The 23413-nt window shown below is 41.8% G+C and overlaps 1 protein-coding gene across 1 annotated transcript in view; it reads right to left on the reverse strand.

The window, feature by feature from the left end:
* Positions 1–1011: 1011 nt before the first annotated feature.
* FLII (FLII actin remodeling protein) overlaps positions 1012–23413 on the reverse strand; it is a 25891-nt gene continuing 3489 nt past the window's right edge. Inside the window, exons 2-30 of the mRNA XM_072417447.1 lie at positions 19822–19932; positions 18961–19032; positions 17463–17543; positions 16439–16524; positions 16193–16354; positions 16004–16107; positions 15457–15632; positions 14679–14836; positions 14267–14351; positions 13527–13680; positions 12651–12784; positions 12066–12278; positions 11346–11525; positions 11187–11269; positions 10906–10980; positions 10723–10806; positions 10115–10286; positions 9781–9885; positions 9133–9324; positions 8853–9041; positions 7963–8102; positions 7132–7369; positions 6895–7049; positions 6523–6583; positions 6302–6430; positions 5319–5425; positions 3812–3917; positions 3665–3730; positions 1012–3157 (exon numbers count right to left, since the gene is read on the reverse strand). Coding sequence (XP_072273548.1) covers positions 3023–3157; positions 3665–3730; positions 3812–3917; positions 5319–5425; positions 6302–6430; positions 6523–6583; positions 6895–7049; positions 7132–7369; positions 7963–8102; positions 8853–9041; positions 9133–9324; positions 9781–9885; positions 10115–10286; positions 10723–10806; positions 10906–10980; positions 11187–11269; positions 11346–11525; positions 12066–12278; positions 12651–12784; positions 13527–13680; positions 14267–14351; positions 14679–14836; positions 15457–15632; positions 16004–16107; positions 16193–16354; positions 16439–16524; positions 17463–17543; positions 18961–19032; positions 19822–19932 — 3753 coding nt within the window. The 3' untranslated portion in view covers positions 1012–3022. The remainder of the gene's footprint in view (positions 3158–3664; positions 3731–3811; positions 3918–5318; positions 5426–6301; positions 6431–6522; positions 6584–6894; positions 7050–7131; positions 7370–7962; positions 8103–8852; positions 9042–9132; positions 9325–9780; positions 9886–10114; positions 10287–10722; positions 10807–10905; positions 10981–11186; positions 11270–11345; positions 11526–12065; positions 12279–12650; positions 12785–13526; positions 13681–14266; positions 14352–14678; positions 14837–15456; positions 15633–16003; positions 16108–16192; positions 16355–16438; positions 16525–17462; positions 17544–18960; positions 19033–19821; positions 19933–23413) is intronic.

Consider the following 23413-nt stretch of genomic DNA (forward strand, 5'->3'; position numbering starts at 1 on the left):
ACTTAGATCTATTTTTATATGCCTTGCCTTCCATTTCTGAGGCTATTTTTGGTACTGCTTTTCTGTGAATCTAGTACAGTTTATAATAAGGGGTAGTTAGACCGAGAGACGAGGATGGCTTAGGCCGCGCACGGCTCTTTCGGTGCAGGCTACTGTTCTGCCACGGTGTTATGGACTTTGGGAGGGCGCACCGCGACAGGTACAACAAGTGCCAGAGAGCCAATACGGTGCCAGGCCCTGAGCCGGAGAAGATTTTTGTTAACCATATTGTTGTCATGGACAAGATTATCTTTAAATGATCCAGTTTACATGGATTTTATTTTTCAGTTTAGTTTGTAATCTTATTTCATTTTTTTTTTTGTTTAGCATTTTGTTTAGATATAAAAGTGTTTTATTAAAAAAATAAAGATTTTGCCCGTTTTCTTTTTTTCTTTGACATTCCATTGCAGTGTTCTCCCCAGGAACTTTTAGCTGGGTGCACCACCCAGCACCTATCAGTAACCATCCGGCTGTATTTCGGTGCTTACTGAAAAGTTGGGTCACAATACGGGGCTGCTACCCGCTATCAGCTTCTTCTCACCCAGCTTTAAAAAAAATATACTGATATCAAATGTGGGAAAGATTTTGGATCCTTTTGTTGCAAAAGAGTATAGTGAAAATTGTAGGAACCGATGGGATCTGCCTATTGTTAAATTAAGAATAGTGATTGGGGTTACGTCTGCATTGTGCGGTTGGATGACGGTTATGTCTGCATTGTGTTTTAGAAGAATAACCTCCATCGCACTTTGTTCCTGGTCTGTGACTGATCTTATGTGAAACCCAACTTTTGCTTGATTTTCAGTTTCTTCTTAGAAAGTTCTCTGGTTTTCCTGGGTTTGATGCTTATCAATAGGATGGAAGGTGAGGGGGCAGCTTTTCTTGTGAGGACACGGCCAGCAATAAACTGCTGATGGGGTGCACTTTGTGAGTCACTAGTATTTTAAGACCACATTTGTTAAAAGATCACCAACATGAAAGTGAAGTGCAAATTTATTAAAATATAAAGCTCATACAGTAAATAGTCACTCCCTCCCTCCCTTGGGCCAGCAGTCTTCTTCCTGTTCCGGTTCTGTGGGGGATTACAGCAGTCTTGTGCAGTTTTCTCAGGGAACATATAAATATCTTAGCACCACCCAGGTGTCATTTATGAATTCATTCAATAAAATATACAAACAGCATTGGTCATAGTAAGCCATGAGAATACATCCTGCACTGGGCCGATCACCATAAACTGGAGGTTTTGTTTCTTTGGGTTACATATGAAATAATTTCTTGTGTCAGAAGGAAGATCAGTGGCCGTGTTTTGTTAGTAGCAACCAGATTGTCATTACATTTTCCACTGTAATGTAAAAAGTGAGATCACTAGCCATGAAGTATGTCTAGTCTGTAATGGTGTTATTTGTCTAGTCTTACATTTCATAAGGTCGGTGCTCCTACCAGCCTTGCTTCAGTATAACTTGTATTCGCACTGTAGTTAGACATTTTCTGCTCTTTGCAGGAGCTCCTAGCTAGTATTTCTCTACTTGTACAACATGGGGCAGACACTTGCAATAACTTTCAGGTCTTCATGGAACCCCACCTATAATTATTATATCCATAGCTCACTGTATATTATTATGGTGGTCAGTGGGAAGTATATCTCTTACATTGCTGGCCATTGGGAAGAATGTCACCCTTACAGATAGCCAAAAAGATCATTGGTGTCACCTAAACTGACCTGAGAACCCACAAACTGCTCAAAGAGCCCCTAGAAACTTCTGGAGTAAACCTGGTTGCGAAACACTAACCTTAGAAAAGCTCCAATATCTTGTTACCTTTACAAAAGAGGCGGCTAGAAGTTTCAGTACATTGTGATGGTTGGTAGAGGGTGCTGCTGTCTTGCTAGCGTTGACTCATAGTAGTAATCTATCAGGTTTGCAGTGCTCAACCCAGAAATTTTATTAGGCCAGGTGGGAAGAAATTTTAGGTGGGTGGCAGCCCCCATATTGTGACCAAACTCTTTGGTAACTACCCAAAAACAGCCAGGTGGGTGCTAAAAAAAAAATGCCGGGTGGTGTGCCCAGCTAAAAGTGCCTGGGGAGAACCCTGGTTTGTATACAACATTTATGTAAATGCAAAACCAGACCACTGCTGAACACAAGTCAATGAGTAACCTGTATATTGTGATAGAACAAGTACAACGCCCTCATCCACTAGAACCAGTTCAGACCATAGCTTGCACCTCTGGATCCCCCAATGTGCAAAAACCACCAGGCATTAGAACACTTGCCAAGTGGGTAGTTCATCCATTCACTTACTGCCACCACTCATTCCCTATGGCCAGCAGCAAGTTGGATAGATGGGGAGACTTTTTTTTTTTATTGTACAGCACATAACCCTTTGGCTGCTTTTTTTTTTGTGGCATTCTATAGCCATCAAAATGACTGACCCCGTGGTTTATGCAGTTGGGTGAATAGTTCTGACAGGCTGGTTAAGCTGGTATGGATGACAATACATCATGAAGTTATAGATAAGCCTCTGATAAGCACAGGTTATTCCTTCAGACACAATAATAAATAAGGTGATTGGAGAGTCATCATTACATAGGATCTAATGACAAGATTTACCTAGACCCAGCTAGGACAGAGCTCAGCAGCAGGAAGACTTCTCATTTATTCTATTGGACCAATGCTTAACCTGTCCCAGGTGGAGTTCATCCTATAACACCTTCGCCTACCGCCCAGACCACAGAATAAGAGGTGCTGCCTTACTATCCACAGACCGTTTAGTGTGCAAACCCCAACCCCTCCTAAAGGTGAACCCTTAACACTGAAAAACTGATAGAAAAGTGCCCTAATATAGTGTTGCAGTCATTAAGGCGGTTTTCTGGTTCCCAAGTTAAAAAAAAAAGTCCAATATGGGTCATGAAGAATTAAATAGAACAAAAGGGTCAGCTGTGCAAGCATTGCTTTGAGTTTAGAGCAGATGCTCTGATCAAAGAGGCCTAAGATGGCGGCTTACGGAAGGCACCCCAGGCATGGAAGCAGCGGGTGAAGGCGTGAGGCTCGTTTCCCTTCCGTACCAGGCGCAGCTTTCGTGGGTGTTCTGCATCCTTGGCTCTCATGTGCTGGATATAAACCTGTCAGAAAACACAGAGGTAATTATAGGGCCTCCATAGGTGAATAATGCCAACCTCATTTTACCCTTTTAATGTTTTGCTGCAATACACCATATTTACACATAAATATGGCAGCAAATGCCTAGTGGTTACTGCCCCCTAGTGGACACTAGGAGCAGTGCATGCCATGGTTTTCAGACATTGATCTGAATTCAGCCTATCATCATCTGGTATCGGTGCGCCAATTAAAATAAAGGGCACCCCAGTCACATAATGGGTCAATACAATACAATGGCATAGACAAGTGAGATATAAGCCGTTACAGCAAAGGTGACAACCCACTACCTTGAAAAACTTGTCGGTTGCACCCCTTTTTTCCTGTGCAGGTAACCTCAGAAATGTAAGCATTGCCGTCAGACACAACACTGACTGTTTCAAGTCATGTGACATCTCAATAATAATAATAATAGTAAAATTATAACAAAAGGATCAGCTCCCCTTGAAAGTTTCCGACAGTTGCACACTCACCTGGCAAGCCTTCAAGCTGAGTTTAATCTCCACCTGGCTGGTCTGAGTCCCCACCCACATGTACACCTGCAAACAAGCACAAGCCAATCAGAACTCTCATCATTAGCTTATTACCTTTACCCCAATCCTAGAGAATGAAGTACTCACCTCCTTGCCATTGTCAAGTAGCATGATATCATCATCTGCGAGGTCGTCCTGACAGAAGTCCGAGCATTTCTCAGACACTGAGAAATATCCCTTCTCATTGGAGCACCTGAAGACACAAACAGGTTACATTTCAGATTTCATCTAGTGCTGACTTTTGATAATTTTGAAAAGTTAATTCAATCTGCACACGATCACTGCTCATTGTCCTCATTTATTTGTATAAACTTCTAGGCAGGGTCCTCTCCTCCTCCTGTGTCACTGTCTGTCATTTGCAACCCCTATTTAATGTACAGCGCTGTATAATATGTTAGCGCTATATAAATGTTATTTAATAATAATAATACAAAGCTATTCAACTACAGCAGCCTAAATAAAGCCATAGTGTAGCAAAACCCATTATAATCTTTGCAATGGAGAACAAGCAGATGGGAGGGGAACACACCTTTATTATAGGAATATGAGAGTTACAGGAACAAAGAATACTGAGGGGAGATCCCAACACTGATATCTCTAAAAAGCCTGCTTTAGTAGAGTTGTCCATTAAAAAGCCATCCCACAACCACTTTATTTTCACCTCTCCTGGGTTTCCCCAGCTGTTCTCACTTTAATGGACTCTACTGCCAAAACTAAAGAGCAGAGAGGAAATGGATTTCTGGGTATGGAAGGCATGAGGGAGGATAGCACTCTGGCCCTTGCAGCGCTAGGTCTCAAATTCGAAACCTTGGCAGGACACTATCTACATGGAGTTTTTAGGGTCTCTGTGTGTTTGGGTAGGTTTCCCCCGGGTGCTCTGGTTTCCTCCCACATTCCAAAAACATGCAGTTAGGTTAATTGGCTTCCCCCCCTAAATTGCCCTTAGACTGTGGTAATACATATGACTATGGTGGGGACATTAGATTGTGAGCTCCTTTGAAGGACAGCTAGTGACATGACTATGGACTTTGTACAGTGCTGCATAGTATGTTTGCGCTAAATAAATACTGTGTAATAATAATTCCATGATGGTTCATTAACTAATCACTTAGCCCGAGCAGTCATATCAACAAAAAGGTGCTGTCACCATTCTCTCTGATCTACACCACCAACCAAAGCCAGGTATTTGGTGGTAGGTGCAGCACAGAAAGGAGAAATGGTGGAGCACTGGAGAGGTGTTTTGCCCCAAACCTTCCGAGTGACAATGCTACATCAGCTTAGTCAGCCACAAATAGTCTATGAAGACATAATTAATCATAATGCTCCATCAGCTCTCTCTTACTGGTCCACTGATGTCACCTATTTAAGATAACTCACCAGTAACTTCACCAATCTTTTATTAGCTGTGCACCTGTTTGCTGTATTTGCGACCAGACATTTGATTCATGATCTCTAGAAATGAGTTACATCTGCAGCTTTGTGGCATACATTAGTCAGGGGTACAATAAATAGGATTTATCCCAGCAGAAAATACATTTTACTATAAACTATTGCTGGGGTCACAAAACGTATCCCACAAAGTTGCTGCACTTACCTGAAAAGACGTGAGTACTTCATATACTCCGCATCTTCATCGTATGGTTTCTGCCCTCCGATGCCCACCCAGAAGAAGTTCTCGGGCTCTTCCCCCTCGTTTATCACCTGGTATACGAACAGAGTCATGAGCAATAGCCACCAATAAGACTCTCAGATCGTACGATGGGCAATGATTACAATGCAAAGACAACTCTATATAACAACAATATATATAGCAGGGTTATAAATAAATGTCCCAATCATTTCAAAATCTTCACCATGAAGGTGAACTTTCAGTTTAACTCCACTAAGTGCATAAATAAAAAAAAAAGCTAAGCACAGTCCTACAGTTTTCTTCAGAAAGCAGCCACAGCCCGACTAGAAAAGGCTGTTCTGTGCAAAAACGAACCGTGCACTTGGTATGTAAGCAGTGGTCTCTCCAAAGATATCTAACAAGCCCACTCCTTAGGCACTGTTAAGAGTTCTCCAATCAACTGGAGAGTTCTTGCTGTGACTGAGGAAGAGCCATGTTGGATCTTTCGAGACTGTTCCTTTAACACAATGGGCCTGATTTAGTAAAGCTCTCTAAGACTGGGGACGATAGACTATTATAGGACAACCTGGATAATCCAGCAAACCTGGAATGGATTTCTTAAAAATCATTTGCTAGTTGGTAAAGGTTTTCAATCCTGGACCAGATCTATTTCAGGTTTGCTGGATCACCCACGTTCCCCTGTGATAGTCTATTTTCGTCTGTGTTAGAGGGCTTTACTAAATCAGGCTCAGAGAGTAAGGAAACTTTTCGTCTTGGAGTCCAGTGAGGGACACGGTATTTAACCTTTGTTTATCATAGAATCCAATCCCCTTATAGGTGCAGTATAACCAAAAGACTTTTTGTTTTCAAAAAAGTCATACACAACCATCTTTAAAGCTATAGGTTCATCATCCATACTTATCCACTGCTGCTCCTTCTAAAATATTATTCAATGGTAAACTCCCCACCTGTTTGCTGTACGTGTCATCGAACATGTGATTCATGATCTCTTCTGATAGTTTAGCCTCTTCAGGGTCTGCAGCTCGGCCCACCCAGGTGTAGACGATTCCCTGATTGTCAATGCTCTCAAAGGGTACCTGGAAGAAAGGGAAGGAAGGGTAAAGGGCGATAAGTGTACTGACCCAGCTCACATATACATGACTAAGAGTAAACCAGAGCTGTGTCTGACCTTCAGGATGAAGCAGAACTCAGAGTTCAATAAACTGCAGTCTGTGTTAATCTGGATACACCTGTATGTGCGAAAGGACAGCGTTAGTATATGCATGGAGTTCAATATTAAAACAAAGCAATGGTGTTGTGTAGTTTGATATCATATGTATCAAAACTGGAAAAAAGTCAGCTAATAAAATCAGTCATTAGGACTGTTCTGAAGAACAAAACTCCTACATTCAGTATAATGTTTAGGAGCTATCAGTGTGCGGCTATGCTCACAGCTAGAGGTCTCAGACTAAGAATTAGGAACCAATCAGCATAGTTCCTTATCACATGATCATTTTCAAGCAAACTACCCCCTCTTCTTGTTCCTAGTTGCGCACTGTACCTGGTGCAGAGTGCACTGCCGTTGGTTCGTACATGGTACAGGCTTGGCTGGAGACCCACGTCCCTTGTCCTCCTCTTCCCTTTGTGAATGATAAACTTTCTCTTAAAATGAGAGAGGAACTTGGCATTTTCTTGCTGCTGGGTCATCCGGACGACCTGAAAACACAGAAATGTGGCAAAAAAAAAATCAAGCAATGCATTATGGGAATGACTACAATTCACACGTAGCAGCACTTACCTCCAACTTCCCGGGGAAGAGACTCTCAAACTTCTTCTGCAAGCTGAATGTGAAGGTGAGCCAGCCCATATTGGAAGCCTCTCTGCCCTGCCAGAAATAGACCACACACTGGAAGTCTTCTTCCGGCTGCTTCTCCTCGTCTTCCTCATCTTCATCATCCTCTTCACCATCTCCATTGACCTTCCTTTTCTTGCTTTTCTGCTCCTCCTCCTCATCGTGTTCTACTGGGACCCAGTATCTGTAAGACCAATGAAAGGGAACTTTTTTCACAACCACAGTCACTTGTAGTGGGGGTTCAATCCAGAGCTAGGTATTTAGTTGCCCCCTGAAAAGATAATGCAGATACTGCACTGGCATCTCTACTGAATGTGTGATAAATCAATCAACCGGACCATTCTCTTTTAAGAGTGTCATGTCTACAATTGGACTAATGATGATGGAAGTCCAATCTGCCCAGGTCAGGCTATTTTTCACCCAAACTAAACAGACCATGCAGTGGGCAATAGCAGCAGTAACATATGGGCTGCATTCAACAATGATGTGACCATACGCACTGCATGTTCCAGAACAACCATTCAATACTGAAGCACCATCGGACAGCTTGGAATACTAAGAGTGGATCACACAGGAGTTTACTCAAGTTGGTCTAAAGCTGTGGTCCCCAACCTTTTGCACGGACTCCAGGCCACGCATGCAGGGGGAGACGTGTGTCACTCAAAGGGGAAGAAATGGTACAATGGAAAATGATGGGATTTCTCTCTACACAGCTACCTCGTTTAAGTTGCTCTCCTTCAAATTTTATACCGTGAACAATGCCCCTATTTCAGATACCTGCATAGGAAGACGTAACAATCCTCTGTATGGAAATGACCAAACTCCTCTTCTGGCAGACGGGCAAACTTCTTCCCTTCCAGTACGAATCCCTCCATTCCATCCAAGTCTTCATTCCATTCCTCCATTAGCTGCTCGGCCTGTGGATGTAACAAAGCAGATAGACAGATATAATATATCATTGTGAGGTGTGCGCAAACTTTATTTGCCCCGCTTGGTCTGTTAAATATACTGGTGAAAGGATTATTTTACATTAGTTAAAGAAGTTTAAAAATATCTGGTAATTCAGATATCCAATATATTTAAATATAAGAAAACTAATACAGCCACAACATGTAAAAATGAGTAAGCTGTATCTATTACAGGTCTGATCCAGGAGAACACCTGATGCTATACGGAGATATGCAATAAACACCAGGAACCAGATTTTATTGAAGCCCTGCTTATTTGTTTGGCATAGCCTCCTAACTGCATTCTTCCCTGATCCATGAGATGTTTGAAGGATATAATTATTGCCTTGTGAGCTTCTCAGACCAGTTATCACAAACAAATTATAAACTTTATGTGCTTATCCTGAATAGCAGCTAACAGTTTAAGTTCTTAAGCCTAAGTTCTCAGGAAGAACAAAAACAAGTAAGATGTGATGTCAGGTTCATATTATCTTTTGAAGATTAAAAACAGAGGGAGGGAAAGAAGGGGAAAACGCAAAGAAGGAAGGAGAGAAAGGAATGAAGTGAGAGAGGAAATAAAGGAAGGGAGTGGAGTCTTAATTGGTGACTGCATGAAAACCTGTACATTTGTTTCTTTTTTTGTCCTTTTGTCTAGTGACCAGTCCCACCAGTGGGGAAGGTGGGGTAAGTTGTGTAAACCCATAAGTAGTTAGTTCTGACCTCTGAAGTAGGCATTGGTGGCTGGCGAGGCAAGAACAGTGCCGTGAGGTCGGCCTTCATCTGATCCTTTTTCTCTGCATCTTTTTTCACTTTTCCAGCTAGATCAGTAGTCTGCACCACACTCTCTGCATTCCTGGTGTAGTCCACCTTTAGGACATCATCCCAGTTCTTAAACTTTGACTTGAACACCTGTAAAGAAAAGACGATCTCTTTGGTTTTCCATGCTGGGGTAAGGACTGTATGGAGTACTTCCCATGAGGCAAAAGTACAACCCATTTACCTGGCATTCTGTACCCTCCAAGTTGCGGATCACCATTGCGTGTTTTGGTCGGTGCAGCATACCGCACAGTTCCTGTCCCAGCTTTAAGGCAGCTGCACGAACCAAGCGAGATGATTTTCGGCCAATCCAGATAAAGACATCGGTGTGGCAGTCTAATATGTATACAGACTTGGTGTCCAAAAGGCTCTGGAGCTGGAAAAATGAAAAAAACAAAAACAAAGGAGGACTTACTGATGAGCTTCCCCATCCTGTCACTGCCAACGTATGTAAACAAAGAGTATTAAAGCTGAACTTCAAGCTAAACAAATATTGTCTAAATACAATATTAAATAACTTGAATCTTGCTCTCCCTTGTATATTTCTATCAGATCGGTCTAGTAATCCAACAATACACAATTCCTATACTCCTCTGTACAGCAGCTTTTTGTAATACAGACCAGTTATTTCTTCTCTCTCCCAATGTGCAGAGAGACTGGGCTTTCAGCAAACCCTAAGGTTCACAAACTACATAAACTCTTCTATTGACACTACAGCAACTGTACAACCTGATGTGACTCTCTACACAAAAACAGAAACCTCAATCTAAATCTTGTATCTTCCTAAGTATATTTCTGGCAACTACTGCAAGATTAGTTATTAGCTTCTTACCAGCCTCATCTCAGGTATCAGATCAATCTTGGGCCTCTTCTTGTGCTCCACGCAGATCTTATAGTTAATCTGTGGTAGCTCCAGATAGCCCAGACCCAGTCCGACCTGCAATACAAACCAGAAGATGGAGGACACATAGGATTGAGCAATATAGAACAAACCCAGGCAAAAATATATAACAGATTTTAGTTTATTTATGGAATCTGAATATAACAAATGCTACCACACCAGGTAATATCAGGCTTACAGAGTAACTGCCTACATAAAAAATGGTGGTGGTAAGTGTCACTACATAAAAATCTGTTATACCGGGGTTTTCCTTAATGTTTTGTACCTTATAAAGTTTTGGTTTGGCAGGTTGGAAGTCATCAGGAACACAAGGTTTAATCTCCTCTGGCTGGCCACCCAAGACCTCCCAGAACTCAGGAACCTCCTGATCATCACTCAGCAGTACGATCTCTGCCTTCCCTTTTCTCTCATTCTTGTTGATCTTCTCAGCAAACAGCCTGGAATAGAAGAGATTAATTAGAAATATTCCACCAAGCAAGATCTGTGGCAATTATCTTGTGCTCAGATTAGTGACTTACATCTAGTCTATAAACTTGCTGCGTTTTCAATGAGCTTCCTAAAAATATATATTTTACCCTTTACAGAAGATTTGTTCATTATAAATAAGTCTCCGATCCCTGTATGGGGTGTTCTCAATTACCCTACAGGACTTTCCAAAACCCTATATAGGGAGAACCCTGGAATCTTTTATAAAGAGTTTCCAATCTCTTATATTGAGTCCCGGATGCCTCTACCGGGTGGCGACGATCCCACTTTTTAGAAAAGCAACCACTTCCGCTCTGAGAATCCCATGTTAAGGATCACCTTGTGTTACGTGTTTACTTTGTACAGTCATATTACGACAGGGAACCTGCAAGGAAGCGAAGCTCTTACCTGGCTTTAGTAGTGCCACTCAGGGTAGCTTGGGATCCCCTCCAGATATAAATCAGCAAACCGTTATCCAGGAGATAGACAAACCTGCAACACATGTTGACAGATCAGTAAAATATTTACATTCACAAAGCAGGGCCTCATAATTAGGGGAGTATAGGTGGATTGGGGGTGGGGGGTACACACCGAGGATCCAGTGAGGAGGCCTTTAATGGCATAGGCTCCATGCGGATGTTCTTCTTGCCGTAGACTCGGTACAACCTGGATACAAAAAACAAACATTGGAGCAATAGAAGGTGTTAGACATATTGCAGTGTATCTGAACACATTACAACTATGTCAAAGTAACAGCAAAGTAACAGCAATTGTCAACTGCATTCAATAATTATACATATATACATATATATGTGTATAGTCTCATTTTTTCCTGATGTATTGTTTCCTTATCAAAACCTCTTTGCACTCACCTGGTGATGTACTGTGTATCATCTACAGTGTAAAATCCACTGGCTGAGCCTCCCTCTATATAGGAGATTTCATTGTCAAACACCTGCAGGGACACACACAAGCTTACAGATATATTCATAACCTGCAATGTTTTAAAAATGTTTTTGTAATTGCCTTACCTGGCTGAACTCCTCACTTTCATCTCCCATTTCTTCCCGGATGGTTCTACACTCGGCACCCAGGTAATTACGCAGATTGACAGCATGGATGGCGGAACAGGCTTTCTTATCTAGTGTAGCCTCCTGGCCTATCCAGTAATAGATCTCCCAGTGCAGACCTCCATTATCATCCAGATATGTCTGCAGAGGATTGACAATCAGGGGTTATAAGGGAAATAAAACAAAGGTAAATCATTATCATTTTCAGCCTAATCTTGTGGAGTTACACCCAGTCTCCGGAGTATATAAATAAAAAGTAGTAATGGTTTATTATATAACTCTGCAAAGTGTCCACTTATAATTGGTATTTTAGTGTTTGCTAGAGTCTCTTCTCATATCTTGAACATTTTTTGGTCAGATCTCTGTGTTAAGTTTCTAGATTTGCACACCTAATATGTCCAATATGAGGGGCTTCTGCTATCCCTGCTAGATTAGTTGGGACTGGCAGCACAAGAAACAGCCTAAGGCCCAGATACTGCTAAGTCTGGCTTGTTTTACTAAAGGGTGGTGGACCCAACCTCCAATACAACACACTGCACTCATGTTCACTCATTACACACAAGTCAAATAATGATACAAAAAAATGTTAAAAATCCTACTCTGCACAATTTCTTATTACTCATATAATATATTACTCAGGTGTCCTTACTGGGACTATAGTAAATAGACTGGCACACTCACCTTCAGTATAATGTAGCAGTCAGCCTCATAAAACTTTCCATGAATCGCCTCTTCTACCAAGATCGGAATAAAGTTCTCTATCTGCCAGATGGTGATGCCGGGAATTTGGCCGACGTCCTCTGTAAAGAACTCTGAGTAATCCAGGTGAGGTTTTTCTAGGCCCTGATCCCATCGGCGGGTCTTTAGGTCTGTGTATTTCATGTCACCGTTTTCCTGGGGGCAGAGCAAAACACAATTTGTTGACTGTCATGGAGAACTGTGAATCACAGACTGCTTTATGCTGAAGAGAACTTAAAATAACCCAGCACAGAAAGATACATACAAGGTCGTATATTTCAGAGAAACAAGATAAATATGTAGCTCCTTGTTTGTGTACAGTAACATCAAGCTTGAGTAGAAGTATACAAACAGAAATGTGGAATTTTACAGCTTTATCGGAGGCAGACAAATATACAACAATAATGTTTTATTGGGGCTGCTAGCCTCCTGAGGGTAGAAACTACATGTAACCGGTTCACTGGCATTATTAAGCGGTAACCACAATCTGATTGTAACCATAATCAGTCTGAACATAGCTGCTCTCACCTGAATCTTCTTATTTTTCTCCTCTGCCACATCAGACATCCCCTTTAGCACTTGTTTAGCCTGGTCATCCTGTGTTGAGTCCTTTCTGCGCCGCAGACGCATTCTCCTAGCCGAGGGGTCTTTTGGGGTGCTGCCTGGAAAAAATAAATCACAGATTTAAGCAGAAAGCATTTCATCGGAACAAGAAGATGCTGTTCTGCTTTCCCTTACTATGCAAATAAAAGTATCTTGCCCCACCAAGGAGGTTATAATATCCATCTGTGCTCCCAGCTTTATCACAAAACATTGCTTTCATGTATCTGCAATATTTAAGATTTATATATTTTTTTGCACTATTATGTTCATAATTATGTTCACTATTATTTCAGTCCTGTACACAAAAAAATATAAAGTACTATGTTTTACGTGTAAGTAAAGTTGGAATTGCAGCAAACCCCTGGTGAGGAGTCTCCAGGTACATTTATAAGACATAAAACTGAACACTGGGTTGATAACAATCAATCTCGCTGCCCAGCAAGTGGTGCAGTAATCCTGGTTTGTCTACATTTAATTTGTTCTACCAGGACCACATGATGTATGTGCACTAAAGAAGATTTTAAGCAAGAAGACAGTATAGTTTATAATTTGATTGTGTAATGTTCTTTAGATCTAACAGCCTTGATGGATACAGATTATTTTTTCTGTTAGGTCTTTCATTTACAGGTCAATGAATGTACAAATAAGAGCTTCATGCACACGTCCAGCTTAAATAACTGAAAAGAGCAGGGGTATTCTCAATCAAGATAACAATTCAGTTGTTATCAAAAGATCCAGGCAGTTTTTTTCTAATTATATTCTCAGTCATAGAGGGGATTGGACCAGGAACACTTGACTCACCCCCAGCGGCAGCGGCAGCAGCAACAGTGGCTGGAGAGGCTCCTGCCAGCCGCAGCTGGTTCTGAAGGGAGAAATCGATATTGTAGAATTCAGACGTGCGGTCTGCAGGTTTGGGGGGCATCACCAGACTGGGATTCTCTCTCACATCAAGGATCTACATGGCAAGAAGAGAATCAGGGAAGAATAGGGTTACACTTGCTTTTACCTGGTATTACTGGCAACAGTTAGAGAATTGGTGTGACTAGTGCTTTATAAAATAAACAAAGGAAGAGATGGAGTGGGGAGTGAGCAAGAGATCATTAGTTTGAGACCTGCTGCAGTCAGAACTAAAAGAACAGGGAGTTGCATATTCTTAGTTTGCAAACACAACCTAGAAATATTCTATGGAAAGTGTGCTGGAGAAACTTTCTTTACACACTGCAGTTATTTAGTGGTCAAAGCATGGGGTGACAGCACTGACCCGTAGACCTGTGTTTTGGTGCATTAGATCACAGGACTAGCACAGGACAGAAATAGTACTTTACGAAGTACAGAAAATGGACCTTCAAATGTACCAGGCCACATAGCTTAGTAGGGATATGAAAATAAACCACTACAGGAGGCTGCCAGATAACTGTCATTTTTTTTTAGCTAGCTTAATGAATGTCTCTCTTGCTGCTCCCAGGCAGGGCTCAGTACTGCAGTAAAGTCTAATATAAGAGAAGTATTTCTTTTTTCAAACAATCAGCCATGACACTAACCTCTAAATCTGGCAAGAAGTGGACAGCTTCAGGAAGGGTCACTAGGCGGTTTTTATTTAGGACCAACTTGCGTAATTTGCTGCACCTAGAAACAAGAAATAATGTTTACTTGTATAAAAAATGAATTCAAATCCAGCAGGAATGAGGGAATACTGTTGCCTATACCCAAATCCAAGATGGTTGCCTCCACCACCCACTGCAAGGTACATATACCCACCCAAATACATGGGGGAAATGATGCACTATAATCCAGCAAACACTTAAATCTGATCATTCTTCATGCTTTGAAACACTGTGCACAAACTATACTATAGTGTACAGGAAATACCATCTGACCCACAGCCCACATGACCCTAAGGGCCTTCCTGAATTACTGATTGAGGTCTCCACGAAACCCCAGCATTCTTGTTACCTGCACAGGCTCTCTGGGATCAACTCAAGGTTATTGTTAGAAGCCATAAACTCTTCTAGGCTGGCGAGTTTTCCAATTCCTGAGGGGATACCATCAAAGTCCAGCTTGTTGGAGTTCAGGTAAAGCTTCTTTAGCTTGGACAGCTTGCAGATAGCAGACTGGAAACAGAACAGGCAGAGAATGACAATATCAAACGATAACAGTACTAACTCTACAGACCAGGGGCCTGCAATCAAACAAGAATATGTAGGATTTAAAGGACTCATTTAAAGGCTGATTTACATAATAGCATTTGCTTTGATATGTGCAAACCTCAGATGTCTTGCAAATGATGGCACTCTTTGCCACTAGTGTGCCCTTCTCTAATGATCTGACACTAGGTGCTGATATCTGCTGCTGCTATCATTCTTCACATGAACCACAGGCAATAACAGACTGTGTTGCTTATATACCACCCCTCTAATTTGCAATACCTTTTCCCTACCGTCTACAGTAACCTGGCATTCTGAAGCTTGTTCTTGTTGAGCTTGTGTTATATCTATACAAAACAGTGTGACAGGACAAAATCTTGAATGGCCTCTTTTGCCATAAACTTTATGTATTAAAATAAGTTAGGACTACTGTGTGCTAGAGAGGGGTTGCTGGGAACCACAATATCCTGCAGTGAATAGGCGGAAATTCCTGACAGAAAGTAAAGTTTCACAATGAGCAGAAAACCCAACTCTTTAGTTTTCAGTCCTTTTCAGGGACATTTAAAAAAAGATAGTGGCATACATACCGGCAGTGAGGTCAGCTGATTGCGGGACAAGTTGAGGGTTTCCAGTTGGGTCCATTGGTCGATACACAGGGACAGTTCATTAATCTGGTTGCTGCTGAGGTTCAGGCGCTTCAGGTTGGCAAGCGTGTACAGACACTCAGGAACCCGACTCAGATCATTCATCGACAGGTCAACATCTACAGAAGGGACAGCAAACACGAAATCATGCATGAGAGTTGGTAACGAAAACTATACCTTGTGTTACAGGTTTTTATTAATTTTAAGTGGATTGTGCAAAAGATTGTTTATACATTTCCAAACAAAACACGCTTGAAGCAGATCAAATGCAAGCCATAAAGAGGTCAACTGCACTAGTCAAAGAATTCTAAAAGATTTTAAACTTATGCCAAAAAACAAGCTCAAAGCCAGTCAACCAAAAACGTTATATTCTGCTTCATGTTTCTTTATATCACTGACTGGAAAACAGGCTTGGTGGGAAGATTTCACAGGGCGACATTGATATACATAGGCCTATGTATGTAAAATTCTGACCCTCGGAGCACTTTACCTGATAGATTGGCCAGGCCTTCTAAAGAAGTGGGCAGGTTGCTCTGGGTTCGCTGTGTGTTCCGTAGATGCAGAGTCTGCAGGGCTACCAAGGCAGGAAGCTGCCTGTTAAAAGGACAGGGAGACAATTATGATAAAATACTATCAGCATCAAGCAACCAATCTGAAATATATGGTAGAAAAGTCTGACCTGAGCTGGGCATGCATGAGGGGGTTATTATTCAGGATGAGAGTCTGCAGGTGCACCAGTCTTCTCATTTGGGGTGGCAGGCTATCCAGTTTGTTGTCGCTCAGGTCCAGATATAGCAGGTCCGTCAGATTTATGAACAGCTGGTTGGGGATGTTGTCAATGCTGGAAACAAAGAATAACAGACAAATATAAGACTATGCTTTCTACTGATTGGCAGCATCAGCTCTCTGACCTCTGACCTCTCACCTGTTGTGGCTGAGGTTAAGAACCAGCATGTTTCTGGCATTCTCCAGCTCCCTGGGACATTCTGACAGCTGGTTATAGCTCAGATCCTGCAAAAGGAATAGAATGCACTTAACACACACAAACAGATTTATTTTGACATGGAGCCAAAGTACTTGGAGGAACATGTCCACCCTAACCCTGGGAAATTGTCTGAAATGAGCATAATCCTCCAGTTTACTAGTTCGACCTCTAACAGAAAACAGTGAGCTATAAAGATCATTTTTACTCTGATAATAAGGGTTGTCTATCCTTTTATGTAAAGTAAAAATTGTATATCCTTTATTATTGGAGGAAAAAAATTCCCAATCTCACACATGCGCATGGAGATCAGCAATCTTTTTCCCCCATCTACCTTACCCGATCTCACGTGGATGACAGGGGACTCAAACAAAGAAACACTGTGATGGATCTGCGGGATTAAGAGGTAAGAGTTTTTTTATTTTGAGTAGAGTTCCGCTTTCTTAATAGGAATATTTACCTACATTCCCACACTAGGAGCAGAACTAAACCTGCGTTTGTCACCTGTCCCCATTCCCCTGCCATCTTCTTCTTTCTTCAATCTTTGATTGATTTGATTGAACGGGACCAGGTATCCTGGGAACTAAAGCTGAAGGTGAGAATGCGCGGCTCAGCTTTTTCAAAGATACCTGGAGATCAGGCAGGTAGGAGGGAGTATTGCAGAAGGGACTTCTTCTCTCCCCTTTTGCAATACTGACTTGCCTGATTTTGGATTCTTATGAAAGGAACTGTAGGTCCACTTTAAACCGTCAGAAAGCCGAATAATATCCCCAGATTGACAATCCAGATCCAAAAAATATTGAGATTACAAATACAGCGATGATACACCAGCAAGTTACTGGAAATGGCTCAACCAGACATTAGAGAGAGTCCAAAGGTAAATGTTGTTCCGGGAGGTGCGCCCAGCTAAAAGGGGCTGGGGAGAACACTGTGAACATGTATTGCCACTCAGTGTCATTGCACGTACCAGTACTGACAGCTCATCCAGCTGGAAGATGTCATCAGGGATCCCAGAATTCTTCAAACTGTTGGCTCGAGCTACGATAGCCTGGGGACAGAAGAAGCAGAAATATATATATATATAGAAAACGGACTTTGAAAAGTTCATATCCATATAGTTCACCTGTACATTTATCATGCAGGGCAAAGCAAAAGGCTGACATTATTTTACCAACATTCGCTCACCATTCTTTCATTCCCCACTGCTCAGCTTAGGTGGCAGCAGTGAAAAAAAGCCAGGTGTTGGCAGATTGGACAAAAACCTACAAACCAAACATTTTCTACTAATTCATTTGTAACAAAGCCTAAAAACATATCCTGGATCTGGACTGGTTACTAGAAGAAACAGACAATACTCCATTTTCATGAATGAAAGGCACATTGGCCGCTTCATTTAGCCACAATAAAGCGATCTGTATAACAGAACCCTTCTGAACTGTCACAAAGCTAAGACAAAAATAACATTCCCAGGCAGCTGTAATAACACAACACAGCAACTGTCTAGACAGATCATGGAGTAACATACAGCACTGGAAGGGTTAAAGGGTGCTTAGTGTTGGAGAAGCTTTAAGCTCTGCTGTCAATGGCTTTGTGTTCTTTTCACTGAAGAGTAAATGTGAACAGCAGGCATGCTGAACTAACAGTTTTTAACCTTTTAGATATAAAAATAGAGGTCATTTTGCTTGTAGTGTCCCCAACATCAGATATAGGTTTCATGTTAAAGCTGAAAATTGACCTTTGCACAATAAATATAACATACATAGTTACATAGTCAGTTAGGTTAAAAAAAGACATAAGTCTATCAAGTTCAACCACTAGGGAAATAAACATATCTCTGATATAAAACCCCATGGACATAGATGGTCCAGTGGAAGGCAAAAAAAAAACCCTGGTACAATTTGCTGAAACAAGGGAAAAATTCCTTCCTGATTCCATGAGGCAATCAAATGTTCCCTGGATCAACAGTCACTGTTATTTTTACTTTAAATCCTTAATCCCCAGTTATATTCTGTGCTTCTAGAAAAACATCAAGTTTTTTCTTAAAGCAATCTATAGGAGTTGCTGAAACTACAAAGAAGATAATCTGAACAAGCAGTGTGTTAACGTTCATACTGCATATCAGCCGAGCGTGCATGTTTATGTGCCAAGCTAAAACCTCCTGCTATGGTTTTATCTCAATGAAATGAGAAATAAAATCAGTCCTGGTTTATCCTTTCTTCCTTTATTAATGAATACACCAGAGGGGCCCATAAAGATCATTGATTGTCTATGTATGGTATATAGTTGGATTGGGGGGTCATCTCTGTCTGCATCTTTATTTGCGATCTAAATTATAATCAGTGTTAGAGCTTCTATTTAAAAAAAAAAACTCTCTTTTAGAAATTAAAGAGACCGGAATATGAAAAATGAACGGTGTTGCAGCAACCAATCAGAAGCCTTTTCCAGATTGCATTAGATATACTCACCCTTAGGCAGGGGAGGGAAGACAGCTCTCCATGTAGAGTGGTTAGACTGTTGTGACTCACTGACAGGTGCTCCTGAAAGAGGGAGAGAAAACGGTTTACCAAACATTAAAAATTTCTTTAAAAATCTAAACCTATTTTATCATTTCCTGATACAAGAGCTATGCAGGGTCTACTTATGGCCATGCTTGTTCAATAGGCACCAGAGTTCAGTGTTCAACCCAGAATTATTTTAAATCTGGGTGGCAGCCCCGGTATTGTGACACAACTAAACAGCCGGGTGGTGCGCCCAGCCAAAAGGGGCTGGGGAGAACACAGAGTGAGACACAGAGCTCCCAGTAATATGACAGACTGGGTCAGACATGATGTGAGGACATTTTGTAATGATGGAAATGGCTATTACGCTGCTCTACCAGCACAGAACACAAAGCAGCAAAGGGAAAATGTAGTGAATACAAAAATATAACATAACAGCCATTTTGGTGGGGCTTTGAAATTGAGCAGTCAGGGGCAGATGGGGGGGTAGGGTAAGGAAAAAAAAAGAAAAACAGTAATATTATATCTTTTAAATCTTCATATTTCCTTTTGGACGAACAGAGGAAGACTTAAAACCTCTGTCAGGTTTATATTGCTTTCTGTACCCCTACTGTGGAGAATAGATTTCTATTTGTTTTTAGGATCATTGTTCTGGTGAAGGGATTTCTATTTGCTTCCTCTTATGTTTCTAGGACAGGAAGTGAAGAGAAATCTCTCTGATAGGGGGACCAGATGTCAATAAAAAAAACTAAAGTACTTATTTCTTGAGTTATGTAGGTACCCATTCTCTGGTTTTCATATACACAGGATTCCTACGATGAAGCTTACCAGCTTGTGCAGGGACGAGAGCTCCTCCGGTAGGTAACATAGCCCGGTTCTGTTCAGTTTCAGCCATCGCAGGCTGGACATAGACTTCACGTGTTCAGGAAAGTATCCCCCCTGCAGAGAGAGACAATTCAATCATAGATCCCTGGTGACTGGAGGACACAAGTCAGCTCTGAGATACAAAACATACAAAGAAAGGCAAATATGATCACCCAGACCAATATTCTACCCAGAATTTTTCTTGAAGCTGGAGGCGGCTGGTGGCCTCCATATTGTGACCCAACTTTTTTTTGCAGATCTAATTGATCACATACGATTTATTGTATTTCAGTGATCTCCTCAGATCATTTACCACCCAGCACTTTTCAGAAGCAACCTGGCTGTTTTTGGGTGGTTATTGGGAAGTGCTGGGTGGTTCGCCCAGCTAAAAGGATCTGGGGAGAACACGGACATACATTGCATGGCATGTGATCAATTAGATCTGCATACAGGGAAAACAATCAGAAGGGCATAACCTCACACACATGTGCTCAATGTTCTGGGACTTCCAACTGATGTTCTTACATATACTGGGCCTTTGTCTGTATTACATTTCAGTGGAAAACTTGCCAACGCAACACTTGCAATGGAAATCTGTCATTTGAAAGCTATGGGGCCTTCCATTTGCAGAAAGCTCCCTTAGAAAATGTGAGTTCCCTGGCTGCCCCACCACATGTACAGACATACAAATCTTCCTCCGATATTGATTGGTCGCATGCTTACGCCTTTGCTTCTGAAAACTAAGCTTGTTCATAAGGAATCTAACAATGGTTAGCACTCTGGCCTTTGCAGCGCTAGGTCCCAGGTTTGAATATCGGCCAGGACACTATCTGCATGGAGTTTGCAACATGCAGTTAGGTTAATTGGCTTCCCCCAAATTGTCCTTAGACTGTATTAAAGACATATGACTATGGTATGGACATTAGATTGTGAGGACAACTAGTGACATGACTATGGACTTTGTACAGCGCTGTGTACTATGTCCGCGCTATATAAATACTGTGTAATAATAATAATGACAGGTGCTCTTTCTGGTTGCGAGAACTATCACAGGCTGTGTGTTAGTGTAAAGAAATAAAACGTTTATTCTAATTCATATTAAATAACATCTATAGAATACAAGTATGAGATGGCGCTGAGGTTGACGGGCCTGGCAGGGGTGTGAGACAGGAATACAGATTAGAATGTTTTTACAGAGCGACTAATAATAGACTAAAAGAACGGCTCTGCAGATTGCGGCCCACATGCAGCCAAGATCCATGGGAAAGGATTTGTTTGTGGGTTGGAATGTCTCCGCCAATTTGTCCTCTGTCACTCAAAGCTGGCAGGAAAGGTTGAGTCGGTATTAAAGAGTACCTGTCCCAGAAATCCTCATCCCCCTGCTTCTGTAACTGGCACATACCTGAATGTGAATCCCCCAGCAGATACATGGCAGCAGTAAACACCTGACAGATATCTAGCTCTTCCACACAATAAAATGTTGGCTTTGTCTGGAAGTGACAGCTTCATTGATGATTGTTGGAGATTTCCTATCTCCAGGTCTTGTATTGGGTCGGTGTTCTTGGTTCAGAGATCTGTGACTCACACGGGCTGGTCGGACACTCCTAGAAGCACTGCAACCCACAATTAGCAACAGAGGCTTCCTTCTTCTATGTACAAATTGCATAATGTAAAGGAGGTGAACTAAGATCATGGAGCAAAAAAAGATGACATTCATTGCCGGGTCGTATCAGAATGGACGGGTTGGCTCAGTGGGTAACAATCCTGCTTTGGGAGCACTGTGATGAATCTCAGCCAGGACATTATCTGCATGGAGTTTGTATGTTTCTCACATTTCCTCCCACAGCTCAACAACAAGCAATTAAATGAATTGGTTTCCCCAAAATTGTAATGACGCAGCTATAGACATTAGATTGTGAGCTGAAGGAGACGTTAATCACATGACAAAACGACCCTGTGCAAGACTGCAGAATATGTTGGCGTTATATGAATCTCTTAGATTGTAAGCTCTTCGGGGCAGGGTCCTCTCCTTCTCCTGTGTCACTGTCTGTATCTGTCTGTCTGTCATTTGTAAGCCCTATTTATTGTACACTGCTAAGTAATATGTTGGCGCTATATAAATTCTGTTTATTAATAATAGTAATGTTATATGGTGGTATAGTACAGTAACCTCAGCCCACCATCACTTTAGGCTGCACACGTCAAATAATTGTTGAGACTAACGAGTACAAAAAGTCGCCTAACGTCATTCATCAATCCAATCTGTTGGAACAATAAGCGCCCGATCAGGAATGACTGCATGCATTTTAATGGGGGGAGCACAGTGGGGTGCAGCTTGCTCATCCTTTCCCCTGCCTCTCCTTAGAACAGAATAGTGCTGGGTATAGAAGGCTTATTCATTCAGCTGTCACTGGAAACAATCACAAAAGATCATTTCCAGCGGCAGTAATCTTATGTGTCTACGTACACACATTAGATTTTTGTCGATGGAAAGGATCTTTCACAACGAACAAAAGACTGCACGATGCATGAACTATAGAAAGGGGAGGGGGAGAGCGGCGGAGTGGAACCCTGCTGTGCTCTCTCCCCTTTACTTTCATTCTCATCATTCGTGGATGATTGATGACGGACGAGCGCTGTACACACAGCAGATTCTCATCCGATACCAGCCCTGACCCGAGAATCATCTGATGTGTGCACGTAGCCTTAGTTTGGGGTTGTTCAGACCCGGGGGGGTTTGGGGTGGTAAGATCACGGTGCAGTTACTGCTTCTTCATACCCCTGATCTGTCCCCACAAGCTACATATATCGTCTCCCCCACGGTGGACCTTACAGAATGAATCGGGGCAGCAGTGACCAGATCAGCTGTAAAATTATCAATCACTGCTTTGTTAAGCACCAGCACAGTCAATGAGGTGACTGGCAAAGGTGCCAACTGCCAGGAACTACAACCCCAATCATCCATGTGAACATGCCGGGCTAATAAACATAACCTATGCAGAACATTGAGCAAAGTTGCTACAGCATCAAATCATTTCTATATTAATATGAAGGAACCCTTGATATAACTTTCAGGTCTTCAGGGAACCCTTTCGATAATTCATATATCCACAGCTCACAGTACATTCCCATTGAAGACAGTGTGGTGATCAATGGGAAGAATTCCTCTTACATTGCTGGCCAGTGGGTATAATGTCACCCCTACAGATAACCAAAAACATCATTGGTGTCACCTAAACAGGCCTGGGAGGCACAAACTGCTCATTGCTCCAGGAACCCCCAGCAACCTCAGGATGATCTCTGCCATACAGAATATCTATAATAATTCCTTAGATACAATGACATAGTTACATAGGTTGAAAAAAGACATAAATCCATCAAGTTCAACCACCAGGGAAATAAACATATCCCAGATATAAATAGATATATAGGCATAGTTGGTCCAGAGGAAGGCAAAAAAATCCCTGGTACAATTTGTTTCAACAGGGGAAAAAAATTCTTCCCGATTCCATGAAGCAATCGGATGTTCCCTGGATCAGCAGTCTGTTATTTTTAC

The sequence above is a fragment of the Pyxicephalus adspersus genome, chromosome 7 (assembly GCF_032062135.1).
Source record: "Pyxicephalus adspersus chromosome 7, UCB_Pads_2.0, whole genome shotgun sequence".
NCBI lineage: Eukaryota > Metazoa > Chordata > Amphibia > Anura > Pyxicephalidae > Pyxicephalus > Pyxicephalus adspersus.